The sequence below is a fragment of the Squalius cephalus genome (assembly GCF_949319135.1).
Source record: "Squalius cephalus genome assembly, chromosome: 4".
NCBI classification, from domain to species: Eukaryota; Metazoa; Chordata; class Actinopteri; order Cypriniformes; family Leuciscidae; genus Squalius; species Squalius cephalus.
In genome coordinates, this window is record NC_137125.1 from 31,462,674 (window position 1) to 31,479,340 (window position 16,667).

Below are 16,667 nucleotides of genomic sequence, written 5' to 3' on the forward strand. Positions count from 1 at the left end.
ACATATTACAGCATTGTAATCTTGACATCGCAGCCTGTTCATTATAGCCTTCATAAAATATAATAATAAAATAGTCAACCTAACATATAAAAATTACACTGCTCTAAATAGTCAGTAGTACAATTCTATGGAGGTAGATTTGTGTCTTTATTATTCAATCAAAAAAAAGGTTGCTTCAATCAAAAAATATATTTTCAATCAAAAAAACCCGTTTCAATCAAAGAAAAAAAGTGTTTGAATGCAAAAATATATTTGAGACTCAAAAAAATGCATTTGAACACTATTTTTTTTTGCTTGAAAATGTTTTTTTTGATAGAAGTGAAGGTTTTTTTGTTTGAAGCAACTTTTTTGATTGAAGTATTGTTGTTTTGTGTTTGGGCCATATTATGGGTAGGACATTTGTGTCTTTATAATTCAATCAAAAAAGAAGTTGCTTCAAACAAACAAAACATATTTTCAATAAAAAAATCACTTCAATCAAAAAATAAACCTTTTCAATCATAGAAAAAATGTTTTTGAATGCAAAAAAATATTTGAGACTCAAAAAATTGCACTTGAACACTTTTTTTTTTGATTGAAAATGTTTTCTTTGATTGAAGTAATCTTTTTTGTGTTTGGACCATGTTATGGGTAGGACATTTGTGTCTTAATTATTCAATCCCAAAAAAGTTGCTTCAATCAAAAAAAAACATTTTCAATAAAAAAAAAAATAATTTCAATCAAAGAAAAAACTGTTTAAATGCAAAAAAAAAAAAAATCATTTGAAGTGTTTTTTTTTTATTGAACTTTCTTTTTTTTTGAATGAAGTGAAAAAAGTTTTGAAGTCGTTTTTTTTTTAAATCATTTTGACACAAAAGTGGGGGCGGGTGCTTCCCCATTGGTCAGACATGTTTGAGTGACAAGTGTCTACACCAACGACGTCTTTCTGACAAGCAAGTCATGGTCGCCACTCGCCAGCGAGCCAGGAAGCAGTGGTGGAGTTGTTGGTAAGTAGATAAAACCGTATTAAAATGATTGGTGTCACGTTATTAGCCTACTCTGTTTGATATTTCGATTAAACATACAGCTTGCTAACTTAGCTCACGTTGACTAATTTGTGTGATGGTGTTAGATATCTGACGCCTCATATTGTCAGGCAGGCTAGCAGGGTGCGCTAACGGCTAATTGAATTGTTTATTTCACTTAAGTAACGTTACAGAGGCTTGCTATGTGCTTGTGCTATATTGTGTTATAATACGTAACGTCATTAGTGGTCAAACAACAGTCCACAGGCCAACTGTTGCCCACAGCGCTGCCTGTTTAGCAGCAACAGGTCATGCAGAGCCTGAGTCTATCTTCTCACACAGCCCACAGGATTACAGCTATTTGACCGTCCCGCTCTCTCTCTCGCTCACGGGTAGTGGTCTCCCCACCATCACAGTCAAATGCTCGCAGACACAGAGGCAGATGCTGTTATTTTGAGAGCGGGGCTTACATATGCCGTCCCGTACGGAAAATAATGTTGCATACCACCGGTAACATGAATATATATTCCGTTGCTCGGTGCGCAAACTAGCTGTGTCAGGCATTATTTATAAGTAGCCTAATGTCCTGCACAACTCCACATGGAAAACTGGCAGTTCAATGAAGTGATGCTTATTGTCTGACATAGTGTACAAGTAGTTACTAGCTTAAAGTATTGTGCCAATAATGATCCTTCTGGTAAATTTGGCATTCAGTTGAGACACAAAAGCTCTTAGTTTAATGAAAATCCTTGGAAAAGAAGACAAGATGGTTTGTTTAATTAGTATTCATTTATTTATATTTCTAATATCATATAGTATTGTCCTGTCAACCCATTACAAGTCTTGCCTTATTCAGTGTTGATTTATTGACATGTTTATGTAAGATGTTTTATTAGAAGGTGTGTGAGTGAAAGTTGTCTGAAGTTGTATTTTTCTATTTTATTGCAATGCTGATTGATAATGTAGGACTCTGGTCCTGGCTTGGCCTAAGTTTTGGTGTCTCTAAATGCTGTGCTCTGTAGGCATGACACATTAATTTCTTTATGTGATACTTTATTTTTTGCATCAAATTATTTGAAGTATTGATAAGCAGTATTGATATCGATACAGGTATTGCTGCACTCTCAATTATAACTGCTCAATAGTGTCGTATGGTTACTTTTATTATACAAGCCATCAATTTTGATGGCTTGTTAGTGTAACCGTTAAGCATAATGGCATTAATGCTATATATAGCGTACATTTAGCCAGATATTTTTTTTTTTTTTTTTTTAAAGTAGCTAACTAGCTAAAGCCTTAAGTAGCTGAAATTAAGTTGTCTCATGTCTCTGTCTGCAGCAACACACACACACACACACACACACACACACACACACACACACACACACACACACACACACAGACAACGATAGCTACCTACATTAACTGCAACATCTTTCCAGGCAGCAGATGGACTAATTGTTTTTCCTGTTGATCAAATTATGTTTTTTTAGGCCAAGAACTCCACTAAAACTTTTTGGAACAGGATTGCTTAATAAAGGTAAGAATGGATGGGTAGATTTTATTTATGGTTTTGCTCTTTTTATGTGTCCGGTGTATTGTAGGTCATAACCATTTTCACAACAGCCATCTTTTCTCCCTCCCATTTAGAAAGACCAATACTACACATCACCTCTGCTGCTGATTCTCCATTTTGGGGTTGTGCTCCCCATTATCTATTGCAGGTAATGCACTGACTATCTCATACAAGTACACTTATACATGAATTTCAAAATTGCTCCTCTTATAATGCTAAATGTTAATTTGCAGGCATCCGATGGCACAACAGCTCTTACTGAGGTTAAGGGATAGGTTGGTTTCTGTCATCAATAGAGTACCCATTGATTTTGAGTACCTCCTGTTTGTGTGCACTCAAGAGTTGCAGTTTATTCAAGCTGGCACACAATACATGGATATTCCCGCAGAGCTGGCTGATGGTCTGCAACAGTTGACTTTAGTGCTCAGTTCACATCTGTCACAGAATCCTGTTCCTCCACTATTTAATGATGTAGCCACCACTTGTTGGAGTGGGAATGTAGGACGGCCAGAACTACAAATGAGTCGTGACACACTACAGACGTTGCTGGATACCTCTTTACCTCTAGTTCATTTAGTAGAAATGCATGGCATTTCACGGTCAACCCTTTACAGAAGAATGAAGGACCACAACATGTCAGTGAGGGCATGCTATTCTGTAATTTCTGATGAAGAATTAGACCAGAAAGTCAGGGCTATTAAGGCAAGGATGCCGCATGCAGGCTACAGAATGGTCAAAGGAAGTCTCCAAGCAATGGGCCTTCGTCTTCAATGGAAAAGAGTGAGGCTGTCTTTGCAGCGTGTAGATGGTGCAGGTATCATTGCCAGGATGATCCAGCTTCGTTGCATTGCTCGACGAAGCTACTCTGTCCCTGCTCCCCTGTCTCTCGTCCATGTTGATACAAATCATAAACTGATAAGGTAAATTAATGTCTTGTCTGGCAGAACTTATATTACGTTTGTATGACGTTGCTTGTTGACCAATTTACTGTGTTGTATGATGTGGGAGTTTTACATACATGTAATACACAATGAATTATATATTTTTTCAAATGCATTTTTTAAAGGTATAACATCGTCATCTTTGGAGGAATAGATGGATTTTCCAGGAAGGTAGATATTTTATTTTCTATTCATTCACAACATACGTTAAACGTTGTTTATTTATGAACAACTCCAAAACATACATGGTATGCGTCTACCTCTTTCATAGATTTTGTATCTGGATGCAGCAGCTAACAACAAAGCAGCAACTGCTTTTGGCTTCTTCATGGAGGGTGTTCAGAGAAATGGATGGCCCTCAAGGTATATATTCAAATTGCAGGAGAAATAAAAGAACGACGTGCTGCTGTACATTATGAAGTTATGTCATATATGGGGGGGAAAAGCATTTGCTTTTCTTTCAGAGTGAGAGCTGATCAAGGGGTGGAAAATGTCGACATAGCCAGGTGCATGTTTACTGTCCGAGGAACAGGCCGTGGAAGCTTTATTGCAGGCAAAAGTGTCCATAACCAGAGGTAATTAAATGAACTTGTCGCATCTACACTTGACATCTGCTTTTTTGATAATCCTTCTCAGAGTGGAGGAGTAAGCAGTGCTCTGCTGCTTAGCAACAATAGACCATTTTTTATAGCAGCTCCTTTGAGAGAACTGAAGGTAAACTTGTATTGTATTAATGTGACTAACAGGAAGCATTAATTACATTATCAATTTGTGTCAATCATGTGTCAGTCTGACCGGATGTTGGTTTACCCTCTTCTGTCAAGATGGCTGCTTTCAACAAGCTCCATGGTATGCTGGTTATAGTTGGCAGTCATCTTTTACATTGAACAGTGGTCACAAACCTTGGCACAGATTTCAGCTTGCTCTCTCCTATACTCTCCATTCCTGATTGAAATTTCCTGGTGTGAACTGGCGGACACACACACACCGGCATAAAAGTGGCTGCACCACTTAAAAGCCATAAATGCCATTTACTTATGAACAGACAGCACCAGTGTTTCTTATTCTAACCATTGTCTGTCTGCCTTTTTTCAGGGTGGAACGCTTATGGAGAGATGTTTGGAATTCTGTAACATCAAAGTACTACAACGCACTACACAGCTTGGAAGAAGAGGGCTTCATTGATCTGTCTAATGCGATCCACCTCTTCTGTGTGCAATATGTGTTCGTACCTCGTCTGCGGTCAGATCTACAGCATTTCACAGACAGTTGGAACAACCACCCGATCCGCACAGAGGCAAACCTTACACCTCAACAGATGTGGAACATTGGAATGCTCCAAGCACCTGTGCCTGAGCCAAATTATGCAGAGGTGGGCATGTAATACTTGATTGGCATGGCAGTTTTTCCCTTAAGCACTTTGTCTATTATCATTAATTTGTTTGTTGGGCCATGCAGCTGCAGCACATAGACCATCAGGAGGAGGTATCTGAAGACACTGACCATGGGATTGTTGTTCCTTACATTCCATCCCCCCTGTCTGCAGAGAATCTTGCTCTGCTGCAACATGAAGTTAATCCTAACTCTGACTCCTTATCCTTTGGTCAGGATATATACCTGCGTGCTCTTCAATTTGTAATGAGTGAGTGACGCTCCACACTATTAAATGCTTAATGATTATAGCAAACATGTTTTGAAACAATACAAATACACAGCTAATCATTTCAATGTTATGATTAAAAAAGGGGCACTAAGAAAATGTCTTTACTTTTTACAAATTCCTAGAAATAAATTTTAAACATATTTTTCTAAATGCGTTCCAAAAACCAACCCAACCTTTGTATGTTGAAACCCACAGCCCATGCGTAAATGGACAGACACCACTCAGCTTTGAATGAAGGTAACTAACACATGGTTACTCACATTCTACACTACAGGCATTTAAGTATTTTCTGTCAATGTCCAAAATTTAACCTATATATAATAATCTAAAACCTGATTACTATAACATATAAAACTATTTGTTCTGCTAGACCCCTCCCCCTTTCAACAGCATAAAGAGCAACAGTATAACCCACTGCAGCCCTAACACGCCTGGGGCTTCATGATGGATCACTACACCACCTTACAGATCACCTCCACAAGTTCATCAATGTCCTCTTCTGCCTCCCTGGCTTCCTGTTCCTGTTAAAGAAGTCCTACACCACTTCCTCCACCGACCGAATGAGGTCTTAAAAGTATTTTGAGGTCTATAAAAAGTCTTATAAAAGGTATTGAAATAAACTTTTGCATTCCTGCATATACCCCGTATAATAAGTTTGAAAATACATTTTAAATATGAAATGTTATTGCATGTCTGTTATATTGATTTATACGTGAATTTTTGAAATGTGAAGCAGTTGGAAAACATGTTTTTAAAAATTGTTTATGTTATTGCTAGTAGTTTTATTTTTGTTGTTCATAATAGCACAGTATTTGGAAGTGGTCATTTTTGATCAACAATGAATACGTCCAAGGATCTTTAAACCCTAAAATGATAACTAGTGTTGGTCTTTGATTTCCACATTGTGATGTTTCCCCAAACCATATTTTATTTGCCATAAATCAGAAAGATAATGTATGGAATGTGTGTTGTGGAGCTCTCAAAGCTGCTGATCCTGCTGCTGCTAGCTGTCCATATGAGAAAAACATTCATAAATTATGATTAAATGATAATTAGAGCATTAAAACATAATCTTCAGGAAATGGTGATTTTGAGGAAAACTTGCAATGATGTAACAGAATATGTTTCATATAAAATGTAAAATTGTTTCATATAAAATTCCCATATAAATATGTAATTATACAGCAGGGGAATAAACGTAAGGTGACAGCACAAACAGCTGGTTTTACTGAACATTTGTTTTATATAAAGATTTTTAATTATCTGTTTTCGGTAAGTAGAATCATAACAATATGTAGGTCGAAACAAAATCCCTCTCTGATCAGCTGTGTACACATGATGATACAGATCAACCTGACACGTAAGGGGCTCTTCAATTCAGTGGTGCATTGGTAGCACACGTCTCTCAGCTGGGACATGTGAGTTCAAGTCTCAATCTTTGCATTTTCCTTCTGTCGCTTCCACGTCGATTTGCCGGCGTTTAATCATCTGAAAAACGACCTAAGAAAAACTTTCATTTCAGCCCCTCTATTGCCTCAAATAGACGACAGGATGAACCTAACTCCAAGCGACGCTGAAGTTAGGTTCCGATTCGTCAGCTTCCGATTCAACCCGATTCGGTTCGTAATGTACAACATTAATCAGACGTGAGAAAGACATCAAAATGTTTGCTGGGTAATCATATCCGTATGTACACACATCTCTAAACATGAAAAATGCATAAACAGAAGGAGCATCAGACCCTCGCATCCTGACGAGAACCACTTTAATTCAAATTATTTTATTGCTGGAACAAAATACAGAACATTAATGACCTTACAGTAGATCCTGAATTGTCCTGCCGCCACATAGGAAGATTTGAATAGCCTAATCAATTAAGTTTGCTGCCTGCTTGTTGTGTGTAAAAACGATCGGTGAAAAATACAGTATATTCAATATAACAAAAATATTTAAAATGACAATTATCATATGACAATGAATTACATTATCGGCTCAAATAATAATAATTATTATTCTTATTATTAACAACAATTCTTATTATAGTAACAAAAGACTATAACTTTAACAAGATTTTTAACACCTCTATGGCACTTTCTGGTCTCTTCAGTGGTCAACACCTAATGTCAAATGTCAGACTTATACCCACCCTTCTCTGGGAAACAAGCAGAAATGCAAAGAAATACATCCCTCTTTAAATTTTGCTTTGTATAATTTTGAGCACAGTGTATCAGACACATGAGAGCAATAGCAACTGTCCAAACATTCAGAGCTTTTGAGTGTGTTGCCAATTGAAATTCTGCTGTCATGTTATCAGTTTCTGCTTGTTTCCCAGAGAAGGAGGGGGTGTCAATGCTGGTATACCATTAATTGTACAGTATATTTCAGAACGTTTCTATATGCAAGACTGATTGCAAGAAAATAACAGAACACCCAGCAGACAACAGGAGACATTTTGCAGGAGTGGTGATTACTAGTAGTCTGAGAGGATCAGGGTTGAACTAAAATTAACTGACTAAACACATCAGGTTTAGTAAAACAAAAAGTTAAACTCTATCAAACCTGGAACCATATCGGATTGCAATTTCAAGGTTGGACTTAAATGCATCACTATCTTTCAGATGTGCTGTGGGGAATGTTATAGTGGTGCTGCATGCACTCACAACAGGGTAGCACACTGTGTGCTTTGGCATGCGTTCAAGACAAGTGTGATCGAACAGGACTGTGATTTTGAAATTCTCCCTTTCTGAGACCAGCATGTGTCTGTGAGCCTGCCCCGTGAGCCACTGCATCACTCGAGGAACCGAGAGCGGTGCTCCATTGTCTTCTTCATCAGGCTGACTGGTGTCCCCATCTTTAGTTAAGCATAGTCAAATGCAAGAAAATGGTGAAAAAGTTTCATATTCAGTTTGATGGATGACATTGACATTGGTGCAGCTCAGTTGATTTGAAAGCAAAACGTGATTTTAGAAAAATTACCAAAAGCGGGGGGGAGTAAGCTGCACTAGTAGAACAAGCATAAATTGCACAGATTGTAGGTCGCTCATGTAGCGTACCCAGACTCCCCACAATGTCTGTGATTTACTTGCATATGACCTTAAACCAGCTGCTGTAGACATGGAGTAGCTCTGCTACCAACATGTAAAAATGTAATGCCAATACATACCCTCCAGCTCGAGAAGGAAATCTTGAAAGAAGTTCAGTATCTGCGTCTCTGTCCTTTGTTTTACTGAACCTGTCTCGCTCATCACTGGAGCCAGGCTGGAGATGATGTAATGTGAATCAACCTTGAAACATAAAGTACATTGGGCTGGTTAGTTTGGATTGCATCTTAGAAGTCAAGACAGACAAGAGCATAGCTAAAACCAATTATATTTAGCACAACAAACAGTATGAGACGTGATATTTAAGTGGGAGTCTAATTCTAAAATTTCATGCATTTCAGACAAACGGAAAGTCACTTGCCGTTAGATCACGAGTAAAATAGTGGGGCGAGGAAATAATGAACCACTTTAAATTGAACAGTAGAGTTATTATAGGTCGGAACCACCAATCAAATCAAAATCCCACTCCATAAATTGTCTAAGAGGGGGACTAAAATGGCTGTCTCTCAACTGAAGGTAACACAGAAAGCCATCTCCAAGTGTGGGGTGTGAGACAGGTTTTGGACTGGTTTTGGACTTAGGCATTCATGTTACTATTTTATAAATGTGGATTCTATATGCAGATTTTTATTTTACTGTGTAAAGCACTTTTAATCACTTTGTGCTTAAAATTTGCTATTTCAATACAGTTGCCTTGCCTTAGGCTCGTTAGCAAGACTGTGTTTTATGAGCACCCGTCTTGTTTATTTTACCTTGTCATCATCCCCAATCACGAAAAGATTCCGACATTCCTTGGGTTTCCTTTGCATGACTGACAGTAGTTGGTAGAGTTCAAGGCCTTCTTGCAGTTGTTGAAGCATTGGTGTACGCTTCGTGGTGGCATGTAGCAAAACAGCTCTAACAAAAAGATAGACATTGGACATTAACTTTAGTGCCTATCTTACTGCAGACCTTTTGAAAATATTGCTGAATCCCAGATTTGTGTGTCAAACGATTGTACGCAAGGTTTAAGCACAGATTTGTGCGTATGCACTGGCGGTGAATGAGGCCCAATGACTTTAACTTGTCATCTGTAGACCATGGTTGGCTCACTGCACCTTGGTAAAAATCCATGAAACGTTTGGTGAGCTATAGAAAAAACAATGCATACCTTACTATGCTGTCTTTGTGCTCCAAGGTGATGGGGCCCGTATATCCACAGTTAAGAATTTCCTCTGTGTACTGTGTCACGTCAGTTGCATTTTCAATCTGAAAGCATATTTTCCAAACATAACTTCCAGAAAAAATATTTTTCACACAAGACTTTCATAATGGGAAGGATATGCGCTTGAGATTTCAACACACCATTTCGATTAATGTGGACAACTCTGCATCATGCACATTTTCTTTTGTGATGTCCTTCAGTGTCCCGGTCACCAGATACTGGTAACACCACTCTTGAAGAAAGCTTGGAGGCGGTCCACCTTGGCCAAGGCTCACTGCAAATATTTCACCAGCAACTCTGGATATAAGAGGGGGAAATAAAAAAGTGATGCTATGACAAAATTATGTATTGACCTCCCTGTTCATTCACACCATTACCATGGATATATTTTTTTCCTCTATTATCTAAAAACTATGCTAGAGAAAGTTGATTGTTGAAAATACTTCCATGTACGTATATTCCTCCAGCAACAAGAGTCAGTTTGCCATTTAGGCCAACATCCTCTGTTTACCCCATGTGGTGAAGGCTGAAGGAATATAATTTAAATATGAAAGTGAATATTTAGGTTAATTTTGACTAATTTATCAATCCATCCCAAAGATCACATTCTTCAGACTAAAACCACCTTGTGAGATCACAGTGACCTTAACCTTTGAACTCCAAAATCTAATTAGTTCAGAGTCCAACTGGACCTTCTGGTCACATATAATCAAATTCTGCCAAGCTGTTTGTCCTGAGATATCCAGTTACAAAGAGTAGGAAGTACTACACAAGTCCTTGCTTGTGTTGTAGGAACTCTCAATGTACGTCGCTTTGGATAAAAGCGTCTGCTAAATGACATCGTAACATTGTACTAAGCCGGATAAGACAAATACAATGCACGAGGTGAAAATATAAATTCATTCCTATGTACCCAAGTCCCTGTGACATACCAGCATCATGTCAGGGGGGTGCACTTGTACACCAAGGTGCCTCACGTTACAGAATCAGGAGATAAGTTCCTGGCTGGAATGGCCAGGAGCCAATATTTGGAATGGTTACTTACTATGTACCCAAAGTCACAGAGTCAAAGTGTCTTAAGACAAGATATGTAGAGGTGTACCACGAGCAATATCTTTTTAATGTAGTCTATTCCTCTAGCAGTGAGTAGTTGTACACACCATTATAGTATACACCATTGTGTAAATGCAAGTAAATAAGTAATACTGTTGATTAATATGAGAATATGAATAAGAGTAACAAACTTAAAATAGTTTTTGTCCAGGTCAGTGATGGAGTATTTTGGGATCTTCCCCTTCTTCCCCCCTTCAAAGAGGCGCGTCTCTATCCCAGCAACCATCTCTGTGGACATAAACAAACCAGAGAACAGCCTCAGTCACAGGGTTTTATTGTTGATTTGGAAGTATTACACACTTGTGACTGGCTTACTACTTACCAGACAGGAACTCCTTCCTTAATGCCCCAGTGTCGATGCCAGCTTCTCCTATGAAGGTAATTTTCAGTTTGTTCGCTGGGCCTCCAGTCTTCTGGCGCTGCCAAAGCTTTAGACCTCTCTCCAGCATGTTGTCCCTCGAGACACAAATGTTGAAGGTCTTCCCCGTCTCAACTTTTGAGTCAACCCAACGCAGAACATCTTCTTCACTGTTAAAATAAATTATTACATCTTAAAAATCTAAAGATATTTTGGCAGCAAAATCAAAGTTTCAAGATCCCTTTTCTTTTTTTTTACCATGAGATGTCATCTATTGGATCTTGTGTTGGTTCTTGCAGATCATGGGGACTTTCAGGTCCAGCATCTGGGCTCCATACAGGACTACAACTAAGAATGGAAGTTACAATGAATTCCATCTAATCACAGCAAACTAAAAAATGTGATGTTATTATATGCAAAGGACATACACCACTTGTCTGTTTTATTTATTTATTTATTTTTTTACTCTTAAGCACATTGAGTCTGCACCTGTCGCACGAAATGTGCTATATAAATAAATGTGACTTGACTTACCTTGTTCCACAGATACTGGCGTGGAACTCAATGTCCTGGCTTGGGAAGTATTTGTTGCATATCGGGCATTTTGTCTTACTTTGCTAAATGGGAAGATGTATGGACAGGATTAGTTCCAATTTTTATAGCAACCCTCTCAGCATAAATGGTAAATAGTAAATGTTCATTTGATCATTTATGGTTTCACTCAAAATCAGGAGTAATAAAAATATAAAAGATTATATTATTATTGCAATAAATATTATTCTGTCCTACATATAACCATACCTTGTTCGATGGTGGCACATCTAAAGTCGCAGGAACAGAAGAATCAAGCTCCTCATCTTCTTGCTGAAAATGCAGCCAAACAATGTGTCAGATAACTAGATAACACTGATTGACAGTTGTCAGTCATTTAACATTTAAACAGGCCAAGATTTTTTTAATCTAAACAGCAAAATTCATTTTTTTAAACCAGGTTTTCTTATAGTTATGGTTATTTTCACTCAGACTTTTGTGGATGCTTAATCAGACACTCGGCTTTGATATAATATATGTATTTTTAATATTCAAATTCATGTTTCCAGGGGCTTTTTTAATTTATTATGACTACACTTTATTTTCTCATAATGATGTTTCTGTTTATCTTATGCCAATAACAGACATAGATGATAACAATTAGAGAAGAAAAAAAACACTAAAAAAAACACCATTTCGATTTTGGGACAGTTTACATTCACTTCGGGATGGTTGAGACCGTTTTTCAGGAATGTCCAGGGACAGTTTTAAAAAAAGTTAGTCTGGAGGCCTGGTGGCAACATTCACCTTTCACTTGCATTAAGTGGAAAAATGTGACAAGAAAGGCGTCTCACCTCTGAATCACAAAGAGCTGTCCAAGACGTCCCTTCACAATCACCTTGCACATGAAGGGCAAGCATTTGCAATGGCATGACCATTTTGCACTGTGTGCATGTAGCCTTTGGCATGAGACTGAACTCTGGAGCATCCACTGGCAGTGGTGTCAGATCAATCTTCTCTTGGAGAGGAGCAATATATAACATAAACTTCCCTCCTGCGGAGGCGCTTCTAAGAACAGAGCCAGTGTATCCCTCTGACTCTAAGGCGACAGCGGTCATTCTCCTCCTTCCATGTCCACCTGCAAATTCAAGTTTTATGGGAATTAAAAGTAGTGCCAACCAAGTATATTAACATCAGTGTGCTGAGCATGGCATTCAGCCAGTGTAAGTTGACCCATTCATGGCATACTTGTAAGTGAAAAATAATGACATGAGGAAAAGTATTATCGACTGTAATGATAATGAAATCGAGGACAAAAAGTTAAAACGTGCACAATCAGGTGTTCTGCATTATAATAATCTACAATGTCATGTTTCAGAAAAATATATTAGATGTTTTTATGTTTAGATACGAGCCTCTATGACATCTCTTCTTGAGTTAAGCTCTAACATTATTCACTAAATTTCCCATATCTCCTTGCGGCAAGTTTGGTTATCACATTATGATCACTGTACACATGGATGTGCCCACTTAAAAAAAAAACAAAAAAACTGTCAAGTCAGTATTTTCGAACAGCTTATTTAGGGAAACTCTGGAAACTCCTTTTGAACTCGGAAAAGCCTTGTGTAGTGCAGGGCTCCACACTATTTAAAGATTCTATTCAAATAGCCTTATGTTAATCTAATGTCTTGTTTAACATACCAGCTGCTTTGTATAGAAGCCATCCTCCTTCAAGACTTGCCATTTTCGGGTAGGTGCTCTCCAGTTAAGTGGACAACTACAGTAATAAAGACAGAACATTTCAGGAAGGTATATCTGTAAAAATCGATTGTGGAGAAGGCAATGATAGAGGAGGTAGGGGGAGATAAAGAAAGATGCTGCTCCTCACCTCTTCATGGCTTAAGTCTTTAGTGATCGAGAGAGTCCTCTTTCCCAGCCCTGCCTGTAGTAGCTCCAGTTCATCTTGTGTGGTCGGGGTTGTTTCTGCTTTGTCACTCAATAAGAAAAAAGCCATGTCAAATCCTTTCCATGGTTTATGTTTCTTGTCTCTGTCTTTGTCTGCAGATTTTCTTTTGAAAAATCCAGGGAATGATCTGCAAAAAAGTAAAAAAATGTGAGACCCTTGTTTGTAAAATAGATTTGTAATATTTTACAAAAAGGGGTCAGTAAAAAATTAAATTTGCATGGGATGGCTGTGTATGTGGAATAACATTTCACAAATCCCCTACAACCTGCATGTCATGACTCGGTCCATGTTATAGTTCTGTTTCCTGTGTCATCTTGTTGTATTGACTTCTCCTCTCGTTTCAGATTCCCCTTCCCTCCTCGTGTGGTTTCGTCCTCCTCCTTGATTGTCTGTCCCCACCCTCAATACTTTCACCTGTTCTGTGTGTGTGTATATATAGTCCCTGTGTTTCCCCTGTCCGTTGCCAGTTCGTCTTTTTGTCCCCGTGCGTTACTTCATAGCCTTTATTGCTCTGTAGTATTTTCTAGTTCCTTGGTATTGACCCCTGCCTGTGTTCTGGTTGACCTCGCCTTTGCCTGATCCCTGTCTGGTTTGTTTGCCCCCGCTGATGGATTACTTGTGTACCGAACCTGTTTTTCCAGTAAAGACTGTTACCCTGCCTAACGCTGTGTTTGAGTCGTGCATTTGAGTCAAGACTATTGTTGCTACACCCTCAGCTCTGATACCGCATGGCTGACTTGAAAAATAAATGCACTACTGCTGGCTGGCTACACTACCTGGACATCTCGTTTTGTACAGTTGAAGGAGTAGGCATGTCCTGACTCCTCTGCCTGGGTTCTTCTATGGTGCGATTAAGCACTGACAGAAAAGTCTGCGCAGCGGCAGTGGCTGCCTGCTCGTCATACTGGGATGAGAGATTAGATCCTAAGTTAACCACTGTTATCAACAATAACACCATCAATCACTTTAGATGAAGCAGGTAGAGTCTAAAAAGACTAATATATATATATATATATTTTTAAAAAGATTAAAAAGTGTGAATCCAGTTAACAGCAAGTGGAGTGTAACCTGAGTATGTGATAATCGCCTTGCCATGAAGACATGCACAAGAGGTGATGTGTAGTATTGGTCTTTCTAAATGGGAGGGAGAAAAGATGGCTGTTGTGAAAATGGTTATGACCTACAATACACCGGACACATAAAAAGAGCAAAACCATAAATAAAATCTACCCATCCATTCTTACCTTTATTAAGCAATCCTGTTCCAAAAAGTTTTAGTGGAGTTCTTGGCCTAAAAAAACATAATTTGATCAACAGGAAAAACAATTAGTCCATCTGCTGCCTGGAAAGATGTTGCAGTTAATGTAGGTAGCTATCGTTGTCTGTGTGTGTGTGTGTGTGTGTGTGTGTGTGTGTGTGTGTGTGTGTGTGTGTGTGTGTGTTGCTGCAGACAGAGACATGAGACAACTTAATTTCAGCTACTTAAGGCTTTAGCTAGTTAGCTACTTTAAAAAAAAAAAAAAAAAATATCTGGCTAAATGTACGCTATATATAGCATTAATGCCATTATGCTTAACGGTTACACTAACAAGCCATCAAAATTGATGGCTTGTATAATAAAAGTAACCATACGACACTATTGAGCAGTTATAATTGAGAGTGCAGCAATACCTGTATCGATATCAATACTGCTTATCAATACTTCAAATAATTTGATGCAAAAAATAAAGTATCACATAAAGAAATTAATGTGTCATGCCTACAGAGCACAGCACCTAGAGACACCAAAACTTAGGCCAAGCCAGGACCAGAGTCCTACATTATCAATCAGCATTGCAATAAAATAGAAAAATACAACTTCAGACAACTTTCACTCACACACCTTCTAATAAAACATCTTACATAAACATGTCAATAAATCAACACTGAATAAGGCAAGACTTGTAATGGGTTGACAGGACAATACTATATGATATTAGAAATCTAAATAAATGAATACTAATTAAACAAACCATCTTGTCTTCTTTTCCAAAGATTTTCATTAAACTAAGAGCTTTTGTGTCTCAACTGAATGCCAAATTTACCAGAAGGATCATTATTGGCACAATACTTTAAGCTAGTAACTACTTGTACACTATGTCAGACAATAAGCATCACTTCATTGAACTGCCAGTTTTCCATGTGGAGTTGTGCAGGACATTAGGCTACTTATAAATAATGCCTGACACAGCTAGTTTGCGCACCGAGCAACGGAATATATATTCATGTTACCGGTGGTATGCAACATTATTTTCCGTACGGGACGGCATATGTAAGCCCCGCTCTCAAAATAACAGCATCTGCCTCTGTGTCTGCGAGCATTTGACTGTGATGGTGGGGAGACCACTACCCGTGAGCGAGAGAGAGAGCGGGACGGTCAAATAGCTGTAATCCTGTGGGCTGTGTGAGAAGATAGACTCAGGCTCTGCATGACCTGTTGCTGCTAAACAGGCAGCGCTGTGGGCAACAGTTGGCCTGTGGACTGTTGTTTGACCACTAATGACGTTACGTATTATAACACAATATAGCACTAGCACATAGCAAGCCTCTGTAACGTTACTTAAGTGAAATAAACAATTCAATTAGCCGTTAGCGCACCCTGCTAGCCTGCCTGACAATATGAGGCGTCAGATATCTAACACCATCACACAAATTAGTCAACGTGAGCTAAGTTAGCAAGCTGTATGTTTAATCGAAATATCAAACAGAGTAGGCTAATAACGTGACACCAATCATTTTAATACGGTTTTATCTACTTACCAACAACTCCACCACTGCTTCCTGGCTCGCTGGCGAGTGGCGACCATGACTTGCTTGTCAGAAAGACGTCGTTGGTGTAGACACTTGTCACTCAAGCATGTCTGACCAATGGGGAAGCACCCGCCCCCACTGCGGTACGTTTGTGTCAAAATGATTTAAAAAAAAAACGACTTCAAAACTTTTTTCACTTCATTCAAAAAAAAAGAAAGTTCAATAAAAAAAAAACACTTCAAATGATTTTTTTTTTTTTTGCATTTAAACAGTTTTTTCTTTGATTGAAATTATTTTTTTTTGATTGAAAATGTTTTTTTTTTGATTGAAGCAACTTTTTTGGGATTGAATAATTAAGACACAAATGTCCTACCCATAACATGGTCCAAACACAAAAAAGATTACTTCAATCAAAGAAAA

At 38.3% G+C, this 16,667-nt stretch overlaps 2 protein-coding genes across 5 annotated transcripts; one reads left to right on the forward strand and one right to left on the reverse strand.

The window, feature by feature from the left end:
- Positions 1 to 908: 908 nt before the first annotated feature.
- On the forward strand, positions 909 to 6,415 carry LOC307156832 (uncharacterized protein). 2 transcript variants are annotated; one of them, XM_079868511.1, is made up of 11 exons: positions 909 to 986; positions 2,498 to 2,544; positions 2,655 to 2,728; positions 2,814 to 3,500; positions 3,647 to 3,692; positions 3,793 to 3,884; positions 3,968 to 4,096; positions 4,617 to 4,893; positions 4,980 to 5,163; positions 5,380 to 5,421; positions 5,555 to 6,415. In XM_079868511.1, the coding sequence occupies exons 4-10, from the start codon at positions 2,821 to 2,823 to the stop codon at positions 5,388 to 5,390; spliced, it is 1,419 nt and encodes a 472-aa protein (XP_079724637.1). In that variant the 5' UTR covers positions 909 to 986; positions 2,498 to 2,544; positions 2,655 to 2,728; positions 2,814 to 2,820; the 3' UTR covers positions 5,391 to 5,421; positions 5,555 to 6,415. The 2 variants fall into 2 exon arrangements, with proteins under 2 accessions (XP_079724637.1, XP_079724638.1); XM_079868512.1 differs by having other exon boundaries at positions 3,986 to 4,096.
- A 12-nt stretch (positions 6,416 to 6,427) lies between these two features.
- LOC307156831 (G2/M phase-specific E3 ubiquitin-protein ligase-like) lies at positions 6,428 to 16,318 on the reverse strand. 3 transcript variants are annotated; one of them, XM_079868510.1, is made up of 17 exons: positions 16,257 to 16,299; positions 14,702 to 14,748; positions 14,526 to 14,591; positions 14,234 to 14,361; positions 13,380 to 13,584; positions 13,193 to 13,268; positions 12,346 to 12,629; positions 11,762 to 11,824; positions 11,495 to 11,577; positions 11,219 to 11,308; positions 10,925 to 11,130; positions 10,734 to 10,830; positions 9,630 to 9,786; positions 9,436 to 9,533; positions 9,038 to 9,182; positions 8,348 to 8,468; positions 6,428 to 8,035 (listed from the first exon to the last, which is right to left on the reverse strand). In XM_079868510.1, the coding sequence occupies exons 6-17, from the start codon at positions 13,233 to 13,235 to the stop codon at positions 7,728 to 7,730; spliced, it is 1,695 nt and encodes a 564-aa protein (XP_079724636.1). In that variant the 5' UTR covers positions 13,236 to 13,268; positions 13,380 to 13,584; positions 14,234 to 14,361; positions 14,526 to 14,591; positions 14,702 to 14,748; positions 16,257 to 16,299; the 3' UTR covers positions 6,428 to 7,727. The 3 variants fall into 3 exon arrangements, with proteins under 3 accessions (XP_079724636.1, XP_079724634.1, XP_079724635.1); XM_079868508.1 differs by lacking the exon at positions 14,234 to 14,361 and having other exon boundaries at positions 16,257 to 16,318; XM_079868509.1 differs by lacking the exons at positions 14,234 to 14,361; positions 14,526 to 14,591 and having other exon boundaries at positions 16,257 to 16,301.
- Between the last annotated feature and the right edge of the window lie 349 nt (positions 16,319 to 16,667).